The 24,847-nt window shown below is 42.9% G+C and overlaps 1 protein-coding gene across 2 annotated transcripts in view; it reads right to left on the reverse strand.

Annotated features, from left to right (window-relative positions):
- Positions 1–24,847, reverse strand: part of LOC117887392 (protoheme IX farnesyltransferase, mitochondrial) — a 163,143-nt gene that overhangs the window by 6,500 nt on the left and 131,796 nt on the right. For both annotated transcript variants that reach the window (XM_034789969.1, XM_034789971.1), the window contains exon 6: positions 11,991–12,223. In XM_034789969.1, the coding sequence (XP_034645860.1) occupies positions 11,991–12,223 (233 nt within the window). The remainder of the gene's footprint in view (positions 1–11,990; positions 12,224–24,847) is intronic.

A 24,847-nucleotide genomic window follows, 5' to 3' on the forward strand; every position in this document is an offset into this window, starting at 1 on the left:
GTACTCGCCCTCTGAGAATTGGCACCGAGTACTCGCCCTCTGAGAATTGGCACCGAGTACTCGCCCTCTGAGAATTGGCTCTTTACGTTGTCAGATTAGTCACCCAAAAATCAAGACAACCAAAATCACCAGTCACTTTTGAAAATCTCCACCTCTATTCTTTAGTGTCTACAGAATGGGTCAGAATAACATCTCTGGATTATTAGTATTTTCATTATTTGTAATACTGCAGTTCCAAGGAGCCGTAGTCATAGACCAGGACCCCACTGTGCTAGGTGCTGTACAAACACAGAACAAAAAGATGGTCAATTCTCCATTTATCCCCAGAAAAGGGATAGTATAGTCGCAAAGGGCCAAGCCACCCCCAAACTGCCCCATCATTGTGCTTCAATGACTATTTGCTAAAGGGCCCAAATCTCAGGTCACTAGAGCAGTTCAGTCTCTAGGCCTGCTCAGCCCTTGGACTCTGCCATTGCAAGTAACAAGGTTTTTTATTATGTGACTACCTGTGGAGTAGAATCTGAACTTTGATAACTGATTCTCTTCACATAGGGCACTGGACAACCATCAGATGTCAACAATGTCTGATCACTACCAACCTGGGCCCTCATTAGAATCAGTGACTCAGACATGAAAGGTTCTATTCTCCAATACTAATCCCCTGAATGATCCATGCCCAATAAGGATAACATGGTCTGTTCACATTAACTACAGGAATACTGAGTTGCGTGGCTAAGACGAAAAGTCAGAAAGACATCGCAACTGCAGCATTATTTTGAACAGACACTGCTTTTTTTAATAGGACAAAAAAGAGAAGTCCAGACCCAGCTCCTCACCCACTTCTTGCAAAGGATGGCATATTCCAGATACTGTTTGACATTAATATCTGGACGATATTATATTTGTTAAGCAGTCAGTTGAAATTCATATCCTGCATTTCACTGACTTACATACAAACTATACACTGTACAGTGATGTTTTCATCCACCATCACAAGGCAGCCACCTCTGGGATTAAAAGCAGCAGCTGTTAAACAATGCACAATAGTTTAGGACAGGGAAAGAAGAATACTCTTTGCAGTTAACTTCTCCCACCATGCCCGGAGGGAAACATTTGAAGGCAGGCTATTGCAGAGGAGGGATTTGGTCAGGACACCATTTTTAGCCCTCTTCCTCTTACAAAATGAACATGGAAATTTAAGTGATCACAAGTGATCAGGACCCCCTGCTCTGTTTCATCTTAAAGATGATACCTCCAGCAACATGGTGTCCCTGAGTATTGCTTAAATACTGACTCAAAAAAGGGGAGAGGGCCACTTACTGGCAGGAAAACCCACTTGCACAAGGTGGTGGTGTGAGAGGTGCCCCATCTAATTATTGACCTGGTCTGGCATCAGCAGTAGCACTGCAAAACTTTTGATGAAATTGTTTCAAATGGCTTTGTCGTCATTTGGGTATTTGTTGTATAAACCCCAAATATTTCTTCTAACAATGCCTTATTTCTTGTACAGAAATTACACCAAAGAGATATAAGCTCACTAAATACACATCAGCCTAGAAAGGTTCAGGTAACATGCAACAATGAACCGCATTGGCTAAAAGAGAAGGGATTGACATCTCCACTATAATGCATTGGATCCACTGCAGCACAGGGAAACAAAGTTATCTTAGGAGTACAGAGACCAGTACATGCATTACATTCCTGTAAATGCACTAAGAGCATGAACAGCTTATTCTCTACCCCTACCCCACTCACTGCTCTTTTGACTAAGTGGAGAGTCTTCTATTCCTTAAAAGCATGGTGGTTTGCAGAACACTGGTTACAGTTGTATACCCAAGTTGGGGCAAACAGGTGTTTTATGTCATCAATACAATAAAAAAAAAAGGGGGGGGGAAGTGTGATCTGGAGTTGCAGCTCAGTATGGATTTGCTCCCTTTTCTTTCTCTTTTTGGCCCTGTATATGTATGACTGGGAAGTGGCCAACTAGGCATGTAAAATAAACATAGAATGGTTAAAATATCAGCTCCAAAACAGATGTTGAAATCTTATTGCATTTCCCAAAGCTGGTGTTTACTGCCTTGGCAACCTAAGAATGCTGTTTTGCTTAAAGCACAATTTTAGTAATTCTTCTGCCTTGAATAATGTGAAGGAATTTTAAAATTATTTCCAGACTTTGGTAGCTGACTGACACATTAGGGGAAAGCACCGGCCTTTTGTCTCAAGGAAACTGGGTACGAGTTTGGCTCATGTCAGACGTGAAAGGTTTGGAAGTCTAAGCTTAACTTTTAATGGACTGTAGTCAGAAAACAACCACACAAAGCAATCCTTGATATGACGCAACTGGCTCTCCTTAGTTAAAAGATGTTGAACAAATTACTCCTCTTTAATCCAGACAAGGTAGATTAGAGCTGGGAGACTTGAATTAGTCCAGCTGCAGCCATCTGCCTATGGGTAAACATGATTTTCCAGGCTTTGTATTCCTCACCTTTCTTAATTCATCCTAAACTCTTTGCAGTAGTCCTGCATGATTTTTATAGAAAGTTACCCACCAGAAAAGGCATTTGATACTCTCTGAAAGACATCTTTTATCCCTTGCCTACTCTCTGTTTTGTGTTTATTTACGGCCAAAATTTAACATGCCCATAGGCACTTTCCTTTGAAAATCTGTAAGTGTGCAACCGTTGTAGGCCTGGAGAAAGATTTTAGAGTTCAGTTACGATATCTTGTCTTTCCCCATAACTTATCTTTCAAGACGGAGATTCAGTGCAATACAGCCCCAAACTGTACTCTTCCGAGGACTTGGGGACAGGGCCGCTGCTACCATTAAGGCAAACTAGGCGGTTGCCTAGGGCTCCAAGATTTGGGACGCCAAAAAGCGGTGCCCCCAATTTTTTTTTACAGCGTTCCTACGCCCCCTCCCCGAGCGTGCAGTCGCCGCTCCACTTCTCCTGCCTCCCAGGTTTGCAGTGCCAATCAGCTGTTTGGCGCCGCAAGCCTGGGAGGGGAGGAGAATTAGAGCGGGGGCGGCGTGCTTGGGGAGGAGGCGGAGCAGAGGTGAGCTGGGGTGGGGAGCTGCCGCACGGCTCCCTGGGGGGAGGGGGAGACGCTGCCGCGGGGGGGGGGGGGGGGCGGGGAGGGGGGGGGGGGCGGGGGAGGGGGGGGGGCGCAAGGTGCACCTGCCCTGCTTGGGGATGAACAACTATGATTCTTAGGTGGATGTGGAAGCTGATTCCTGAAGTGGCATTACTGTCAGTCTTCAAAGACATTGGCTGTTCTATCAATTTACTGTGTATACACTACACAGCCCTAGTTAACATACACACACACACACACACACACACACACACATATATGCACTGTCAAGTGATTAAAAACATTAATCGCGATTAATCGCACGATTAAAAAAAATTAATTGTGATTAATCACACGATTAATTGCACTGTTAAACAATAATAGAATAATAAATAATAAATAATATTTAAATATTTTTGGATGTTTTCTACATTTTCAAATGTATTGATTTCAATTACAACACAGAATACAAAGTGTACAGCGCTCACTTTATACTTATTTTGTATTACAAATATTTACGCTGTAAAAAACAAAAGAAATAATATATTTCAAGTCACCTCATACAAATACTGGAATACAATCTCTTTATCATGAAAGTTGAACTTACAAATATAGAATTATGTATAAAAAATAACTGCATTCAAAAATAAAACAATGTAAAACTTTTGAGCCTACAAATCTACTCAGTCCTACTTCTTGTTCAGCCAGTCAGTCAGACAAACAAGTTTGTTTACATTTGCAGGAGATAATGCTGGCCGCTTCTTGTTTACAACGTCACCTGAAAGTGAGAACACACATTCACATGGCATTGTTGTAGCTGGCGTTGCAAGATATTTACGTGCCAGATGCGCTAAAGATTCATATGTCCCTTCATCTTCAACCACCATTCCAGAGGACATGCATACATGCTGAAGACGGGTTCTGCTTGATAACAATCCAAAGCAGTGCAGACTGATGCATGTTCACTTTCATCATCTGAGTCAGATGCCACCAGCAGAAGGTTGATTTTCTTTTTTGATGGTTTGGGTTCTGCAGTTTGCGCATCAGAGTGTTGCTCTTTTAAGACTTCTGAAAGCATGCTCCACACCTCGTCCCTCTCAGATTTTGGAAGGCACTTCAGATTCTAGGGTTGAGTGCTGTAACTATCTTTAGAAATCTCACATTGGTACGTTCTTTGCGTTTTGTCAAAGCTGCAGTGAAAGTGTTCTTAAAACGAACAATATGTGCTGGGTCATCATCCAAGACTGCTATAACATGAAATATATGGCAGAATGGGGGTAAAACAGAGCAGGAGACATACTATTCTCCCGCAAGGAGTTCAGTCAAAATTGAATTAACGCATTATTTTTTTAACGCGCGTCATCAGCATGGAAGCATGTCCTCTGGAATGGTGGCCAAAGCATGAAGGGGCATACAAATGTTCAGCATACCTGGTATGTAAATACCTTGCAATACTGGCTACAAAAGTGCCATGCAAACTCCTGTTCTCACTTTCAGGTGACATTGTAAATAAGAAGCTGGCAGCATTATTTCCCGTAAATGGAAACACACTTGTTTGTCTTAGCAATTGGCTGAATAGGAAGTAGGACTGAGTGTACTTGTAGGCTCTAAAGTTTTACATTGAGTTTTTGAGTGCAGTTATGTAACAAAAAAAATCTACATTTGTAAGTTGCACTTTCACAATAAAGATATTGCATTATGGTACTTGTATGAGGTGAATTGAAAAATACTATTTCTTTTGTTTATCATTTTTACAGTGTAAATATTTAATAAAAATAATATCAAGTGAGCACTGTACACTTTGTATTCTGTGTTGTAATTTAAGTCAATGTATTTGAAAATGTAGAAAAACATCCAAAAATAGTTAAGAAGTTTCAATTGGTATTCTACTGTTTAACAGTGTGATTAAAACTGCGATTAATCGCAATTAATTTTTTAAATCATGCTTAATGTTTTTGAGTTAATCATGTGAGTTAACTGCAATTAATCGACAGCCCTATATATAGATAGATAGATAGATAGATATATTCAGTACTGTACAGCAAACATATCCCATACATCTTTGGGCATGATTGTATCATCTGCATTACAGCTGCACTGCCTTGAAACGCAAATATTTTTCTCCTTTAACCTGATGGCAGAATTTTCTTCTTGGGAAGGAGAGATGGAGCTTGTGATCCTCTCCCCTCAATTAGCTTCAGGGACAAAAAATAGCTGTTTGGGGTGTGTGAGTTGGCCTGCATCATATTATCTATGTACAAAATGTTGCATAAGGATGTTTTTAAAATAACGTCATTTAGGAAAAAATGCAGGCTGCCATCTAATTGTCAATGTCCACTGTTCTTTTCGGGGGTGGGAGTGGGATTACCTCCATACAATAGAAATCTCCATGTGTGACCATAGAACATTCTCAAGCATAAAGGCATCTCGGAGTTGTACATTCAGAAGTCTTAGCAAGACTAACTGGTGATAGAATTCCACTGTATTTCACAGCTCTAATATTTCTGCAGTGGTGGCATGGTAAGCCTTCAGCCGGCATTTTTTTCTACTACAAACAGAATATACTATTGATTGTGTCAGTTGACATGTGAGCGGCTGAGTAGCCTTGAGGAGAAAAAAAATGTATCCCTTCTAAAGCTTGTTGCATTTATACAAGGTCTCTACACTGCACACAATAGGACTGACTATCAATGTAGCCCTACATGGCTCTATGCTCAGCCTCCACGTTCACTGATAATTGTGTGCTTTCAAGGTTATATGGTTATGTAAACTAATGGCAAAGGGGGAAAAAAAATCCCAAACCAAAAAGCTTCATGGTCATGGGTTTCAATAGCCATTTCTTTTGAAGGATGGCACAAAGGACCTGTGGAACAGGACTGCTTCAGTGGAGCAATAGACTTCTGTGCTGGAGTACATAAAGGGAAGGGAATGTTGTATCTGTATATGAACTGCAAGCAGAACAAAAGGAGGATCTTAAGTATTCACTGGAAATGGGAAAAAAAGATAGCAATGAGATTTCCATCTTGAGGCTTTCTTTGGGACAACCTCTAAAGAAAACAGTCCTATAGATTTCTTCGGGTGCATTTGCCATTTGTATATAATATCTGTATGCGTGTGTACATACATACACGCTGCTGAAGGCCTCATAGTTGAAATATCTTTCAGTGTGAATACAAGATGACCCTTTGCTCTTTGTGGAAGACCCAAATTAGAGAGGAAGACATGGGTAAGTATGGAAGAAGCAGTTGGCCATATTGTTTGTGGATTTTCTGGCAGTCTGATAAAGGAATTAGTCCAAGACTGCTTTAGAAGAACAACAACCTGCTCTTTTGATTAATCTTAGCTAGCTTTAGTATCGTGTCTAAAGCTAGCTTTAGTATCGTGTCATTTCATTACTCCACACAGTCTCAAACACGTTTGCCTCAAACGTGACTGTGCCTCAAACATGACTGTGTGGAGTAATGAAATGACTCAGACGTTCACAGGTGCAAGTATGTTTAGGGAGTATCTGCAGAAGTGTCTCAAAGTAACATTTTCAGCCACGTACTATAAACTTCCATAGCCACATATGGGGTTATACTCAAAAGCACTTCAGCCTTCCTTTGCAGCTACTAGGTTGGCTCATTGAAATCAGAGTCTTTACTGAATCCTGCTGCTGTTTTGGTGCCCCCTACTGGAAAGTGTGGTTCCCAGACTGGGGCACTGTGACAGCTGCCCCACACAGTTCAATATTGTTCATCTGGAAGATGAAAGCACTGTGCTGGTAACAGCTGTGCATGATGCATAGAATTGGGATAACAGTGAATTTATTTGACTTTGATTTCATCTTTCAGACTGAGTCAGTCCCCAAAGGTGCCTCCATGGTGGAATCACCACTTCTTTTGTGTCTCGCATGACGAAAAAAACCACAGAATAATTCACTGACTTTTGTCTTAAATTTAAAACAGCTGCCTACTAGCACTGCCCATCTGCCTCAGTTTTTACCCACACCGAGCACACTTCTGGGCCGCCAGCTTCCTATGCTCATATGTCAATGACATTAATCTCTCTACCTTCCCATGAAACAGAGTAAGAACTCCTTCGTCATCTTGTCTTTGAAGAGAAGTGAAACCCTAAAAGACTTGATTTTGTTAGCAAAGACCCCAGCTAAAATCCTCAGGAACATTATAATCTAGTCTTGCTCTGGGCACCAGAAGCTCTCACAATAGACCTGCATCCATGTCAATAGGCTTTTAAAAATTCAAACTCTTTAGTCAAAAAGACAGTGTGAAAGAAAGAAAAAAGCAAAGGGCTGTAACGTTTATTTCAGCCACAATTATGTTTTTGCGTTACCTCCCTCTTCCTGGCAGACAAGGGCTATACAGGGGAAGGTATCAGAAACTGTCGTTTGTCAGGTCATGCCACAGCCCCCTCTCCTTCTCTTCTCTTTTTTGTTACTAAAACCATCCATCTGCCAAATGTCACTTGCAGATAAGAACTGTCCATTTTTAAATCCCCATTTGTAAATAGATGTTGGCTGACATAATTAATGTCTACCATACAACACAATTTGAATTACAAAGTAAAGGCAATTTAAAAATCAGCCTCCACATGATTACCATTGATACTCAGTCTATAAATTCCATAGCCCCAGGAATTATTTAAATTTCTGAAAATGAATGAAAATCAGTACAAGATGTCTTTCAGGAAAGAGAGACCAGAAGTGGAGCATCTGAGATAAACTAAATAGTCTCTTGAGATAAACATTCCTTGGTGCAGTAATACCTATGGCTCCAGGCCACCATGGGGCTGCAATGTCTGCTACACTGTCAAGACTGTTATCAGCTATGCCACTGCCACCTACTCAGAACAAATCCCCTTAACTGATAAAGCACATTATGCCGAAGACCCCTGCTTGTCACGTCTATCGAACTGGGTGGTTTATATGAATGCTGTGGCACTGAACTACTCCGTTCTAAAACCTGAGGAGGTTTCAATTGGTTGGGATCAAGCCACCACTGCATCAGTGTATGGAGTTCATTGAAATGAAAAACCTTAAGGCAGCTCGTGGCCCTCTGGAGATGGGAATAGTCACTCTACATTCTATTTTGCTATATTTGCTAATTAGGAAAAAAATCAGTCAAAACTGACAATGAATAGTTCAAGCAACAGGCAAACAGCAGCATGAGTGTAATTTAAAGTACATATGGGGCTGTTCTCTTTTGTGCTAAAATAAATAGCTCTATTATTTCCTAAAGACGTCTGTACTACTGAACAACTATAAGTTCAACAGTCACTCATGCATCATGGGCAGAAGTGCTTAATGTGGGTCTCATGAAGGAGAATCTAAAACAAAAAGAGGAAAGCTGTACCAATTCTTTGCTCTGACCTTATCCTAACGCTTATGATTTAAAACAAATTTGCTGTGATTCTCCCCTTCATCAAAGTGAAACAAGTCACGTCAGGGCCTGGATTTATTAGTCAAACAAATAACCTTTTATTTAACTGGAAGGAAATAGCAACACAAAGGAACAGAAGGAGGGGCTTTCAAGGAAGCAAATGTGGCATTGCAAACCACTGTCTGGCAGCCAAGCTATATATAAATAGACCAGATATGCGATGGTGAGAAGCATGTGGTAAGTGGCATTTATCATATATCTTTGACTACCTCACCTGCATTCTGCTCACCCCTAGGATTTATGTTCACATTCCAAATCTCTCAGCAGTTTCAAATGGGCACCATTTAAAAATACCGACTTTCCATAGAAATGTTTCCTTCTTTCTCCTGAAATGTGTATTCTGTCCCAAATTACACTGGCCCAAGTTCTAGGCTAGATGATGTTCACTGACATCTTTAAGTGCTGATCTCTCAAGACCCATCATGGCTAGAAATGGCAGCAACAGGCCACTGGACATGTTTTGTAAAGCACTTTGAGATCTCCTGATGAAAAGAGGCATATAAGAGCGAGGCATTGTTATTATTGGAAATAAGAGAATCCCAGACTTCCAGTGGGAAATGCAACACTTACTTCTTACCTTGGAAGTTGCTGAGACACTAGCCTTTAAAGTTGTGGCATTTTAATGTGCATTTATTTTGGAAAATAAAAGTAAATTCCTAAATGGACTTTGGAAATAAAAAAAGGTTGATCAAATCTGAGGCTTTTGGAACTAAACCTGACTTATTTTCTTTACCTCTGCTGAAGTATAGATCTTATAAACGCTGTTTCAAAAACTGCACCTTCAGCTCCAGAACCGCAATCCGGGAAGCGTCTTAAATTATGGCAAAGGAACAACACAATCTTTCAGCAGTAAGCCTTCCTGAACCACATCAGTGATGTTTGCTGTTTTCTGGTATATGGGAGCAGGGCAGTGATGGCTACACAAGTTTGCCCACCAAAGAGGGAAGTGAAAGAAGTTCTATCCTTAATGACTACCTTTGCCATAACTAGAAACACATACAATAATGTGATTGCTCTGAACACTGGTGCTTGAGCAAATTGCAAGGGGAGAAAATCCACAATAAAATGTAAACCCAAGAAATTCCAGTGAAATGGTGAGTAGCTCTCTTTTCATTAGTGTTCTGACTGCCCTGCTACACATTCTTCATTGTTTTTCAGCCGGATATTCAATCCTTTTTTTAACAAGGTGCAAAGGTATTTCCACACCTTTACCTAAAAAGAGGTTAAGTCTGCTAGCTAATTACACTTCATTAACAGGTTCCATGACCTTAGCTATGTGGGTTTAAGAGAATGGGTGCATATGCTCATATATGTGTGTGAACACACATACAAACCTCTTACAGAGGGCTAATCCTGCAAGGGCTGAGTTCAGGGTGTTCAGCACTGGAGAACTGAGCTCACAGTGAAGTCGTTTTCCACTATTAGTCTATTTTCATTGTAAAGAGGAATGCAATGCACTGAAGCAGTCAATTCTAAGTCACTATTATCCAAGGTTTGCTATACGTGAGTTCCACCATATAGATTCATATTGACCCAGACTATTTCTGCGGAGCAAGCAGCTCAGCCTCACCCAAACTAACTGTGAGGCAAATGGAGGGAGTTCTACCTACCTGGAATTGAGAATGTGGAGTTACTCTAAACACTGGGCAATGGCACACTGATACACACATAGAAACGTAGTGTGGGGATTTTCCCCCGTTATGTTGTATGTGAGCCTATTTGAGTCTTACTGTTTTGCATGAATGCCGTGTGCACGCCTCAGTTTCCCTGTGTATTGCACCAATGTCTAGGTGGTGGGAATAAGGGGGTGTGACTTTTGCGGAGGCTGCTCTAGCTGCCTGCACCGATGCTATAGCCGCCTCTTCGTAACCTGAGACCCAGGAGGGGGATGTGACCAGATGACTCTTGGTCTGGAAGCGATTCAAAGGCCGGAGGAGGAGCAACTGGCAGGGCAGGGGCATGGCAGCTGGAGCAGCCTCCAGAAAAGTCACACCCCCTTATTCCCACCACCTAGACATTGGTGCAATACACAGGGAAACTGAGGCACACACAGCATTCATGCAAAACAGTAATACTCACATAGGCTCACATACAACATAACAAGGGAAAATCCCCACTTCGTCACACAGAGGAATTGCCAAACTGTATCAGACCCAAGGTCCATCTAGGCCAGTATCTTGTGTCTGACAATGGCCAGAACTAGATCTATTTTACTACTTTTTAAATATACACAAATATTTATTTAACATTTTTAAAATAATTCTCTTCTCTTCAGTAACACTGAGCTTCCTAAAAGATCTTATAGGCATTCCACAACACAAGATTTCATCATCTTTTCTTAGGCGCCATGATAGAGTGAACGAATTAAAACCAACATGCCAAGTAATGGGCAGTTAAGAAACTTTCAACACAGTTCTGAATTAGAACTACATCAGAATAGATTACATACAGAGGCAATTCAGGCTGATTTCCAAAGCAAGGACTAAAAAAATGAATGGTTTGATAAGGACTTTGCATGGATTTTGAGTATTCCTGTTTAGAATTCTGGTTGTTGCAAATAGTACAAGAAAAGTCTTCAACATGCCAAGTAGTGAGATGGGTGCATGCTAAACAATTCCATAATTTACATCATCCTGCTAAACTGATTTACATAAAATAAATCCAAAACGACTGTTACATTTCTCAATGGGCCTGTTACCTGAACTACAAGAGTTTCACTTGAATATAACAAATTAGTGATACTTTTAGGCTGTACGTTCCTAGCTGGCAGGAAAAACAAGCTCCAATTGCCTCAGAGTTTAGCTTGTGAACAGATCAGTGTTTTATATGTGATGTAAAAATAATTCACAGTTACTTAAAGGAATCTCCACACCTTCAGGAAGGGAAAAAAGGAACTTTGAGTGTTTAAAAGGAGGCAGTTAAGCAATCTACCAATAAATTAACATTCTAGGATATTTTCTAGAATGTGGTGAGAGAGTGGTACACCTCACAGGACTTTTCCTGCAGAAACCCTTCAGCAAGGCGGCCTAACTTGATTTGTTTCTATTCTGAATTTCTATAACATATTGTTCTATTCACAGCCCACATGCTGGGTCAGTGCTCTTCATCCTGATTTTTGTTCCCAGACAGTCTCAGCATATATTCTATGGAACTCATCCTGCAACTAGTCCTTTGTCTCTAAAGCCCTCTAAAGGCAGAATGACAAGATCTCTGTTTATTTCTTCAGTCCTAATATGGTACCGTGCCATGCATGTTTGCCAACACAAACAAGTCTTTATTAACTAAATGGAATACAAACCACTTTTTGTGGCATTGTGCTACAATATGTATTGCATCATCCTACGCTAATACCTGTGCTTAAGGGAAACCAATAGTTTTTGTCTCCAGGGTGGTTATTTTCAGCTGTCCCAAATGCAGTAATGGCAACCGCCTGTCTCTCTGCCTGGGTCTCCAAATATGAGACTTATATTTCATACTCACCAGCATCAAGGCTGCCAGTAGCTGCAGTCCAGCCCATGATGGGGGGAATGGCACCAACAACAGCTCCCACCCACGTGTTGACAATGCTCATTCTTTTCATCGGTGTGTAACAACACGTGTACAGGAAAATGTTGAAGGCTCCCAGCGCCCCAGTGAGAGGATTTACTCCCAGGGTCAGCAGGGCGATTCCTGGAACTGCACAGGAGGCTGCAAAGGACACTGCAAGCAGAGGGCTGTAGGGAAAAAAACAAAAGTAGAGGACACACATTTGTTAGCAAAAGAGCCTGCGGTCACCTGCTATTCCATCCCCATATCTCTTTAGAGCAAAAGCTAAGGTTAAGGTTGCAAAACATTTTCCATGTACAGCATTGTTTCCAAGATGCTTGTAGCTTTTTTCAAAAATGTTCTTTTATGGCTGAAATTTCCACACTCGACCTCTGTCCTAAGGTGAACCTTTCTAGAAAAACTGAGCCAATTCCACTGAGTGACTTTAGAGTTATAACTCATGGGACAAGGTTACCAGAGAAGAGCAACAAGAATGATTAAAGGTCTTGAGAACATGACCTATGAAGGAAGGCTGAAAGAATTGGGTTTGTTTAGTCTGGAAAAGAGAAGACATGATAGCAGTTTTCAGGTATCTAAAAGGGTGTCATAAGGAGGAGGGAGAAAACTTGTTCACCTTAGCCTCTAAGGATAGAACAAGAAGCAATGGGCTTAAACTGCAGCAAGGGAGGTTTAGGTTGGACATTAGGAAAAAGTTCCTAACTGTCAGGGTGGTTTAACGCTGGAATAAATTGCCTAGGGAGGTTGTGGAATCTCCATCTCTGGAGATATTTAAGAATAGGTTAGATAAATGTCTATCAAGACGGTCCAGACCGTATTTGGTCCTGCCATGAGGGCAGGGGACTGGACTCGATGACCTCTCGAGGTCCCTTCCAGTCCTAGAATCTATGAATCTAGTTCTGATTCTAGTGACCAGTGCTGATAACTCAAAAATGCCTGACCTGTGTCAGTTTATAATACTTTTCATATAGAGTCCTCAATGAGAATTAGTACCTTAACAATTTGGTAGCGATCTTAGTAAGTTGCGAGCATGTAGAGCAAGCACATCAGGAAAAATGCCTCAAGTTTGTGTGTTTAAAGCTACTGAAGTAATCAACATTCAGTGTGGCAGAGGAAGTGAATTGTTGTGGCTTTGTCAGAATTTCAGTTGATTACAACTTTTGCAAGGTGCTTTTTTGGGAAGGTTTGAGAAGAATCAATGCAATTATTTTGGAGTTTTCTAAGTAGAAATAAGCAGTTTTTTGGATTTACTAAAACATGGCTGAAGTTTCCAAGTTCAAACTTGGCTGGTGTATAGTGCTCACCAGGGGAAATTTGACAAAAGAACTTTACAGCGACAAAATCAAATTAAAATTTGTTATTTTCTGAGAGCAACGGCAACCAATTGGTTTCCATTAGAAACTCCTGTTTTCCAAGGGTCAAATGTAGGAACACAGAAGGAAATGGTAGTAACTCTACTCAAGCTCCACTCACAATCCCAGAGTAGCTGGAAGTTAATGCTGACAATTTAAATGGCCATTATTAGGCTTCAGAATAAACACCAAATAAGATGGACAAAGGCGGTTCAGACATACTTAGACCAATTATTTCAGTCAGTCAGCAAATCCACACTGTCTGGGGTCTCAACCCTGGTGCCAATATAAGGGGCCTGAAATTCCATCACCTGGCTCAGTATTACACCATGTGACTTCAGTGGAGACGCACCTAGTTTACAACGATGCAAATGAGAGGAAAATGTGGTGCAAGTGGAAAAGGCTTCCCTCTGCTTCAGTTAGTGGAAAGGGAAAACTGGCAGAAGAGTGGGAGAGGCATGAAAGGGAGGAAGGTAGTTCTGTATTAAGTTAGCCACCTTTAATAACCTGTATGCTTTCCAGTACACATTTTACAATAAAATTAATACATTTAGCTAAACGTTTACTGGGAACAGGAATAGAAAATACACATTGACAATATAGCTGAGTTAATAACACTACAAGAACCTTAACTTTACAATTCTAGACTCTTAAAACTGTACAGCCTTCACATTCTATTATTGTGTTTTGCATTCAATATCCTATGTGTTTTTAGCAGCATGCTTCTCCCCCACGAAGTCTTTAATCCTGCTGTGTGCTTTGCAGTCAGCGCTCCATGCTCAGCTGTGAAAGTCCGGCTAGCAGTGAAGATGAATTTTAATAAGTCATTGTTAATAAAGAAGCTAAAGGTTTAGTTCTGATTTTTAAAGCCCTGGTCAGGCCATTTGCATCCCAGCATTTTATAAATGCTAGAATAGTCAGAACTGTTAAGATGGGTAAACTTCAGGTCGAAATGTTGGGACTAAATAAAAGACTGTCTTCAATTTAAATTAAATTGACTAAACCAAGAGTTTGATGACATGCAGGAAGATAATTCTGCCAGCTTTTCAAATCCAGCAACAGATTTTAGATTACACAGTGTGGAGGGAGTGTCATCATTTCCTTCAAAGATAGCAGTAAGCAGTCCCAGTGTTCTTGGTACATTACAAATATAGGCAAGGTACTGTGTTGTCATCCATCGACAATGAGATGTAGATTGAGAATTTTGCTAATGAGTAACACTATAAAAGGACCATACGGTGCCGTGTGTTCTTTAGTTTTACTGTTAGCGGTGTTTTTTTACAGGACTGCAGCAGAATACAATATGCACAGTAATTTGCCTCAATGCTATCTCTACACATGCTACAATTTCTCATCATTGCCTCTGCACAGCAAAAGCCTGACTTGGCAAAACAAATATAACTCATTTAGTTCCTGAGTAAGGTAGAGTTGGACTGTAAATTCCCAAATGACACATGAGTGATAAAGCAAATGTATATCTACTGCCGTGAAGACAAAGAACCAGCTTCAGCCCTTGCATGCCATGTAGCCCCGATTCACTTCAACGGGGCATTAATGAGGGCAGAATTTGGCCCAGCGTGGTGAACACTGCTCTTGCTAATAAAGAGCAGTGACTCCAGTCTGTCTCTTCATTCCAGACAAATGCTACACTGACCAGTGGCACAAGAATAGCAGCAGATCCAAGCACTTCACCATTCCCTGTGTGCAAAGCAAATGTGCAAAGCCTGCGAACAAGCCTGGCACCAGAGGGAAGTCGATAAATCTGTTCCTCCTGCACAGTTGACATGGCTCAGAAACAGCCCTGTAATACCAATGCTGAGTGTAATACCCAGCCTGTCAGCCTCATGATACTAGAACTGCGAGCTGCTATCAAGAATGGCTATTTTTTGGTTTCTGTCATTGGGTGTGAGAGGGTAAGACCTTGCAGATCAAAATAAGTCACAACAGGTCGCAGGTGTGTCTGGATAAGAGAGAAGCTTAGTGGTTAGAACATGAGACTGGAATTCAGGAGTCTTGGGTTCTATGCTGCGTGGCCTTTGATAAATAACCTGTAAAACAGTCATCATGCTAAATGACCTCCCAGGGGTGCTGTGAGGCTAATTAATTAATGTTGGCAAAGTGCTTTGAGATGCTCAAATGAGACACACTACAGAAGTACAGAGTTAGTGTATAATCATCTGGGTTATGAAATAATTTAACCTTTTAAACTGGGACACAGGATTGACTAATATGCTTGCTGGTATTACACACTGGCACTAACAAATAAGGAGACTGGCTATATGAAGGGATGAGTTTGGTTGTGAGCTCATTCCCTAGCACCTGGACATGGTGGAGACTTGTAGTTCTGCACAGAGCCACAATAGCTGGGGATGGCCATTTCGTGCTCTCTAGGAACGCCTCTGCTTCACCCACCCCTCCTGACCAATGCTTGGGGTGATATCTGGCTCTAGAGGGTAGATCCCTACAATAGGGGATATTTTTTGTGGGACCGTGTTGTGGGTGGCATGGAAAAGACAGTGACGGAAGAAGGACTTGGATATTTCTTGGGAAAAATAATAGAAAGGTTTGGACCTCCACATAGCTCACATCTGCCCAGATCGTTGATGATCTTTTTGCTCAATGATTCACTGGCACTTTAGTGGTTGGTTACAAAATAAAAAGTGATTCAGCGATAAATAATTCCCAACCCAGCTTAACACCAGACTCAGCTATTTCTGATCTTTCCACAAAACTAACACCAAAACCAAGCCCAAAGTACTATCATTATTATTCAAAAGAGCAATATGTGCAAACTGCAGTTCCTTCAGGAAAAGGTAAATATTTAGTGTTTGTTATTACAATTTTCAAAAATGTTCACGGCTGCCAATTAGTCAGAGCTTTGAGGATGTTACTTCCCAAGGGAAATATACATCTGCTCTGAGAAATTCCCACCAAGAAGCTGAGAGATAGGAGATGACTATTACAACTGTTCAGGGAAATTTCCATCAGGATGTCTTGAGATCTCAGACAGACCACTAGTACAAGCACTTCCCAGAAGTCACAAAGTAGTTTGTACTGGTGCTTAAAGGAAATGCCCTTGACAAAGTCTAGGGCACCATTTTTTGGCCTGTACAAAACAAATTTTTTGTTTATTTTAAACCTTTCCAATAATGGCAGATAATGTACATACCAGCGTGTGTGTGCATGTATATTACATTACATTCATACTTAAATGCACTCATTGTTACAACTAAAGGAATTAATATCCTTAGTCAGTTACTAGTTAACTAATCCCTATGTAGAAAATAAAACCCAAGAATAAATCCTCTTAAGGATCCAGTATGCAGGAAAGATACTTTTACATTAAAATAATTATTCAAAAATGCAGACAAAAATCTACTCATTTGGGCGGTTGATTAAATACAAAAGTATTTCCCTGGAAAGAAAATGATCAGTTTTAAAAAGGATTTAAAATCTAAATTTAAACAGTATTTATTTGAATGGTATTTTCCAAATGTCAATAATATTCTGAGCAGCTATTGTATGTAAAACTATTGTTTGTGAGACAGTGTATAGAAAACACTTCTAACTTGCCTGTTTAGGCAAAAGAAAAACTGTATTTAATCCCCTCCCCATCACCATATCTAATAACGTATCACAAACAGAACATTCTCTATAGATAACCCTTGACAGCATGTACACTAAATAATCCATCCATTCTCCAGGTATTTATTTCATGCTCATCATGGTGGTATCTGAGTGCCTTACCAAACTCAAGAACTGTGGACTACACAAGATTAGAATCGTCTCTTCTCTATTTCTCAATTCAGGATAAATCAGTGTTGTCCGAAACTAAATATAACAGATCTTTAAATCCACTTGACTACTCACAAGCAGCTCCAAGTAGGGAGATTTCATTCACCATTCGCTGCTTGACTCTCAGGCCAGGTCTACACTCACCCCCCAAATCGAACTAAGGTACGCAACTTCAGCTACGTGAATAACGTAGCTGAAATTCAAAGTACCTTAGTTCGATCTTACCTCGGTCCACACGCGGCAGGCAGGCTCCCCCGTCGACTCCGCGGTACTCCTCTCGCCGAGCTGGAGTACCGCAGTCGACGGCGAGCACTTCCGGGTTCGACTTATCGCGTCCAGACAAGACGCGATAAGTCGAACCCGGAAGTTCGATCGCTCGCCGCCGAACTACCGGGTAAGTGTAGACCTACCCTCAGGCTCCGTTCGCTACCGGTGCTACACATCCGTATTCACTATACTGCTACCTTTTACCAGACAGCACTGCAAGAAGACACAGTGTGTGGTCAATGTGCAATGTATATGTGGCACTTGTTGCCCTCCTAATACTTATGAGGTCTGCCCATGCCACCCATGGACAAATCTGGTGCTCATATAGGCTAGGGGAAACTGCTATACCCCTATCTATGTATTTATACTGTGACCATCCACATGGTAAAGCACTGCATTCATATATAAAAATCTTTCACCATGATAGATGCAAGTAATAATGCACAAGGGTCTGCTGTCATACTATCTAGGAGTGTATCCTAGGAGCATACTGATGGGCCAGAAAAATATCTTCGGGCAACATGGCTCTACCAGAGACTACAGCAATGACAATTCTGGGACAGAAGGATGGTCTTATGGTGAAGTTACATGACTGAAAGCCAGGAAGACGTGGGGTCTGGTCCTAGCTTGGTCAAATCACTTAGAAGCTCTGTGCTTCAGTTCCTCATCTGTAAGCTAGGGACTACAGTGCCTACTTCACAGGGGTGTCATGAGGCTAAATTTATTAATATTTGTGAAGTGCTCTAACATCCTCCTATGGAAGGCAATATATTAGTAATGACTCTTACTATTGTTCCCAGGTAGTTGAAATGTATTGATTTATCTCCAATAGAGTCCATCTGAGGCAGACCCTTTCCAATCCACAGGACCCAAGAGGAAGAGGAATAAAGGCTCAGTTTTCTATTCATACAATACAAAGCTGCCACTGGCACGGTGAGATTCCAGACACTGTCAATCAGGCTGGGGAGAATCACTCAAGGATAGCTTGGGGAAGGTAGGGAGCAGACAGGAGGGAATCCCACAGGAGTAAAATTCAGGCTTCCACGCCTTACACAATTGCTAGGCATTCACCTGGAACCCTACATATCATGTGTGGTTGATTGTGACTTCAGAAAACGTAGCAGCCTGCTGTCCCCTAATTCATGTGTGCTTGACAGGTCTTCTTGCGCACACGCACACACTTACTTAGGGGTCATGATTCCTGGGTTCAATTCTTTACTCTGCTACTGACTTTCAGCTGACCTTGGACAAGTCACTTTAATTTCCTTGTGTTTCAGTTTGCCCAGCTATACAATTAATATATTTACCTACCTCACAGTAGTGTTGGGAAGCTTAATTAATATTTATAAAGTTCTTCTACATTCTCAGTTCTCATCTAATATCCACATGAAATCTCAGGCTAAACACTTTGTGACTACAAGACATATACTGGATGTACAACCTTAGAATATGTTAAAACTTTATTACCATTTAAAAATCAACATTTTAAAATGACAAAAATTCAAAGCTTAAGAAAAATAGTGTTTGAAAATCAGGAAATTAGATTGTTGTTTTTCAAAGAACCTAAACACTGAGAAATAATTAAGGTTCCAACATCAAACCCCTTCTCCCCCTGGAATGCCCCAGTCCCACACTCATATACATACATATCTTTAGATACAAAGGCATACAAACCTGATACAATGAGCTTAATTTGTGACCTAGCACTAATGGGTAATTGTGCGTGTAAAACATGTATTTGCATATAAGAATAAGCTTGAGTGTAAGTGCCCATTTGTATCTGCTTACATATTTTGTAGGTGAAACCTAAGTGTCTATATTTGAAAATGGGATTCAAAGGAGACCACACAAGTAATAAAGACCCCTTTCCTTCCTGCCTGCCAAAACCATCCCTAACAATCCCTATATGAAGAGCTTAATTTTTGACCTTGCACTAATGCATAAGACAAAGACAAACAAAGGGTGGCAAGGGAGAGAGAAGCACAGAGAGGTTAAGTGACTTGTGCAAGGTCACTCAGCTGCTTAATGGCACCTCACCCCAGGTCTCCCAACTTTCACTCCAGTGCCCTATTCAATAGGCCCCACTACATCTCAATAAAACAGGTAGCTGTTGTTTGCTCTGTTTTTTTCCGAGACACTATGGAGGGATGTAATCAGTGATGCCATGGAGGACGTGATTATCTTATCCATACTGTTTTGCTTTTGCTACCACCTATTTAATTCAAATTCCTACACAAACAGCTGGAAGTAAACGATGGCTTTGTTAAAGATTCAATACCCTGCCTTGTCAATTACAGACAGAGAAAGTTCTCACACCCATTAGGAACCCCGGTAAGTCCTCCAGCAAAAACAGGGAACAACAAGCTTTATATTCCTGATATTTCCTAATGTAAACAAACCTAACACAGCCCCCAGCCCCCTCCCCATCCTCCTTTTATCTTTTTGGGGGAATGCGGGGGAGGGGGAGGAAACGGTTACTTGCCTGTATTGTAACTGTTGTCCTTTGAGATGTGATGCAGACAGGTAATCCAAGCAGGTTTGCATGCACCTCGCACACTGAAGCTGAAGAACTTTGCCTAGCAGTACCCGTGGGGCAGCACTCACACCCTTTGCCCCTAGCCCCTCCCCTGGCTATGTAAGCGCGGCAGTGCCCCAACCCCCCTCAGTTCCTTCACACCGAATGTCATTAACACAGACTTCAATGCAGAGGGGAAGGAAGGTGTGTTGTGGAATACACGTCTGCATCAGATCTCAAAGGCCAACAGTTACAATACAGGTAAAACGCCATTTTTTCTTTTTGGAGTAGATGCAGCCGTTATTCCATGTAGATGACTCACAAGCAGTGCCTGTAAGAGGTGGGGTTCGGAGTCTATTTAGACAAGAACTGCAGGATTGCCTCCCCAAAGCTTGCATCTGATCTGGATGCAGTAGCAATGGCATAGTGGTTTGTAAATACATGTACAGAGGACCAAGTGGCAGCCGTGCAAATGTCCAATGTAGGAACGTCACTGAGAGATCTCATCAACATCGTCAGGACCCATGTGGAATAAACTCGCACCCTTTGAAGAGGTGCAGTCTGAGCTACTTTGTCTGCTGTCAGATACCGGAAGTTATCCACCTGGAAACTGTCTGTGTAGAGACTGCTCATCCCTTCATTTGGTTCACATATGAGATGAAGAATGGAAAGGATTAGTTTTATCCAGGTGAAAAGCCAAACCTCGCCTAACATTCAATGTGTGAAAATGCTGCTCATCTGGGGTTGAATGCAACTTAAAGAACATTGGTAGATATATAATTTGGTTCAAATGAAACTGAGAAACCACTTTGGACAAAAACTTAGGGTGTGGCTCCAAGGTTACTTTGTTTTTGGAAAATTGTAAGGAGGCTCTGCCATCAAAGCCTGCAACTCTCACATTCTCCTTGTAGATGTTATTGCCACAAGGAAAGCAGTTGTCTGACACAGAAGGGAGAATGAAGAAGTGGACAAAGACTCGAACCGGAGGTCCCATAAGAGCTGCTAAGACAACATTAAGGTCCCACAAAGAAACCGGTACTTTCACAGGCAGGTGGAAATGAGTCATTCCTTTCAAGAACCTCACTACCATGGAGTTTGAAAATACTGACTTCCCATGGATGGGTAGATAAAACACCGAAATCGCCACAACACTCTCAACACATGCACTCTCAACAAACTAAGTGCAAGACTAGAAGACTGAAGGTGTAACAGGTACTCCAAAATGTCCTTCATACAAACCATCTTCGATTGAACTCCCTGGGCTGACGACCACAGCAAGAACTGCTTCCATTTGGCCAAATATGCTGCTCTTGTGGAAGGCTTTCTACTGTTAAGCAAGATTTGCCACACCACCTATGAACACTGTTCCTTCTCATCTAACTGAGCAGCACCCATGCCGGGAGATGCAGGGAGCTAAGTCCTGGATGCCAAATCTGACTGTGATGCTGAGCCAGGAGGTCAGGGTGAAAAGGAAGGAATATGGGAGACTGAACCGATAAAGCGAGGAGGTCGAAGAACCAACACTGTCTTGGCTACACCGGAGCAATGAGAATGAGTTTGGCATGATCCAATTTCAGCTTGAGAATGACCTGCAGGATGATTGGAATGGAGGAAGGGCACCCAAGAGTGCCAATTCCCAACTCTGGTGAAAAGCATTAGTCAGAGAGCCCAGCCCGAGATCCCCTCGACAGCATCTTGTGGAGATCAGGTTAATGGTCAGAGTGCCCCAAACTGCAAAGACAGCACAGGATGCTGGGCTTCTGAGACCACATGTGATTCAGGGAGAAATTTCTGCTGAGGTGATCTGCCAGGTGATTCTGGATCCCAGGTAAATGATCATCCATGGGGGAAATGTTTTTCCTGATGCAGAACTGCCAGAGCCTGATCACCTCCTGATAACAGCATGTTGGAGTATGCTTCCCCACCCCCTCACCCCCACCCCCCTGGCCTGTTTCCATAATACATCATGTGGGTATTGTTGGTAAGGATGTGCGCCAGTGAGTCCCTGATATGATCTCGAATGGCCTGACAGGCATTATAGATGGCACGAAGCTCCAGGACATTGATATGGAGAGAAGCTTCCAGTTCTGACCACAGGACTTGAACTTTCAGTGACCCCAGATGCACTCCCCAACCAATTAAGGAGGCATTGGTGACAACAGTCCTGGACAGTGGGGACTGAGCAAAGGGAATCCCCAGGACACATTGCCTTGAACTGTCCACCACTGTATGGAGTTCAAGATTGGTGAAGAAAGTTGGACCAGTCTGTCCAAAGTATGATGATTCGGATGATAAATCAACTTCAGCCACTGAAGAGGACTTGGGCTGTGGTTGAGGGTTGAGACTGCAGTTCCAGACTTGAGAGGCAAATTGTGTGGAAATTGGTGAGTCGGCAGAAACACTCTGGAACTTGTAGAGTCTGTCAGGGCCTCAATGAATTTGATTCTTGGAGTTGGGACTGGTGTTGACTTTCTGCTGTTTAGGATAAGACCTAGACAGTCAAGTAAGCATGGCGTGAACTGAACACGAAAGAGGACTTCTTCTCTGGACTTGTCCCTAAGTAACCAGTTGTCAAGATATGGGAGGATATGGATTCCTGTCTTCCTAAGGTATGGTGTCACTACAACTATTGATTTGGTAAAAACCCAGGGAGCAGGAGACAGATCAAAAGGGAGCATGGTGTACTGATAGTGCCAATCCACCATGACAAACTGAAGAAACCTCCTGTGGGCTGGGAGAATTACTGTGTAGAAGTAAGCATCCTGAAGGTCTAGGGAGCAAACCAGTCATCGTGATTTAATGTGGGAAGGACACGTTGCTACAGTAACGATCCAGAATCTCAGGTATCTGATGTATTTGTTGAGATGGCAGAGGTCAAGGATAGGACTCATCCCTCTCTTGGGTTTAGGAACCAGGAAATACTGGGAGGAGAATTCCTGTCCCCGATGCTGCAGAGGGATCTCCTATACAGCCCCAAAGGCCAGGAGAGACTGAATCTGCTCGACAAGTATCTTGTGAGAGAGGTCCCTGAAGAGGGATGAGGTAGGTGGGTGGGGAGGAGGGATGGAGAGGAGCGGTCTGCCATAAACTGATCTGACAGTGCTTGGGACCCAGCTTTCTGTAGTAATAGAGTCCCAAACTCAGTAAAAACAAGCCATCCCATCCCGGGGGAACAGAAATTGAGACATCACTGCTTCCCTGGACACACAAATCAAAATGGATGTTTGCTGGATCCTGGGAGAATGAACCAGCTGGGTAAATCTGGAATCAGAGGGCCTTCGCTTCTGGGATCTATGCCCCCTTCCTGAGGTAGTCCTGCTGCTTTACAGGAAATGAGGACTACCTGAAGAAAGCTGCAAGTGGTATTGCTGCTGTTGCTGCTGACGGCTATAGTGGTGTCTCTGTACAGCCAGAGTCTAAACTGCCAAGGAATTCAAAGTAGCTCGGAAATCCTTAAAAGAGTGCAGGGTCTTGCCAATCTTTTCCGAAAACAAAACCCAACCATCCAAAGGTAAGTCCTCAATGGTCTGCTGCAAATCAGGCACAATGCCTGAATTCTGTAGCCATGTGGCCCTGCTCATGGTCACAGCTGATGCCATAATTCTGCCCAAGGCATCTGTCACATCCAGGGCTGATTGTAATGAAGTCTTGGCTACCATACAGTGTTCTGCAATGAACGCCTTAAACACTTCTCTGGCGGCTTCTGGCCTCTTCAAACTCAGACATGGCCATCCAATTAACAAAGTCGTATTTAGAGAGGAATGGCTGCTGGTTCGTGATGCACAATTGCAGGGAAGAGGTGGTATAAATCAGCCTCCCAATCAAGTCCATCCTTTTGGACGCTTTGTCCGTATGTGTGGATTTATTCCTTCCCTGTTATGCCCTGTCATGTGCTGCAGTTACCATAAGAGAGTCAGGGGCTGGGTGGGAGTAGAAACCCTCAAGATCCTGAATGGCAACAACATGCTGCTTCTCTGCATGCTTTGCCACGGGAGGCAACAAAACAGGAGTATTCCAGAGGGCCTTGGCAGGCTCCAAGAGGACCTCATTATTCAGGAGAGCTACTTTCCCTGGAGCTCATGATTAGAGAATATCCAACAGCTTATGCGTATTCTCCTGCAGAAATTCAGCCTGAATGTCTAAGATAGCGGCCATACGTTCTGTGACAAAGGTCACAATGGAGGGATGAAGCAGTAGAAACCATGACACTGGAAAATTCCTGAACTAGTGCAAAATCAGGGACTGAGAGGCAAGCAGTCTGAAGCTGCCTGATATGCCATCAGTATGCAGACAGTTGGCCCTGGTGCTGATATCATCTGTACCGATTCAACGGATGCCCCATGGCTTGAACTGGAGTTAATGATATGGGCTGTGGCTGATCTTGGCGTAGTACCTGCGAGCTGTGAGATGGACCTACTCCATCCTGTGTGCTGGAAGGAGTACAGTAGGGTTACCATATTTTGCGCCTCCCAAAGGAGGACACTCCACGGGCCCGCGCCCGCCCCAACTCCGCCCCCTCCCCAAAGTCTCCGCCCCCTCCCCTGCTTCCCGCGAACATTTGAGTCGCGGGAAGCCTGAAGCAGGTAAGGGGAAGTGTGGGGGGGAGGAGGCGCAGCCCAGGCTGTCCCCGGCCCTGGGGTGCCGGCCCCGGGCCCGGCCCACTCAGCACTGCGGTCCCCGGCCCGGCCCCCAGGTCCCCGGCACCGCACTGCCGGTCCCCAGCCCGGCCTCCGGCCCCGCCGGCCCGTCCCCCGAGCTCCCGGCCTGGCCTGGCACTGCCGGAGCCCCCGAGCCCCCGGCCGAGCCCCCGAGCCCCGGGCCCGGCCCCGCCGGAGCCCCCGAGCCCCCGCCGGAGCCCCCGAGCC

Source organism: Trachemys scripta, chromosome 14 (genome assembly GCF_013100865.1).
Source record: "Trachemys scripta elegans isolate TJP31775 chromosome 14, CAS_Tse_1.0, whole genome shotgun sequence".
Lineage (NCBI taxonomy): Eukaryota > Metazoa > Chordata > Testudines > Emydidae > Trachemys > Trachemys scripta.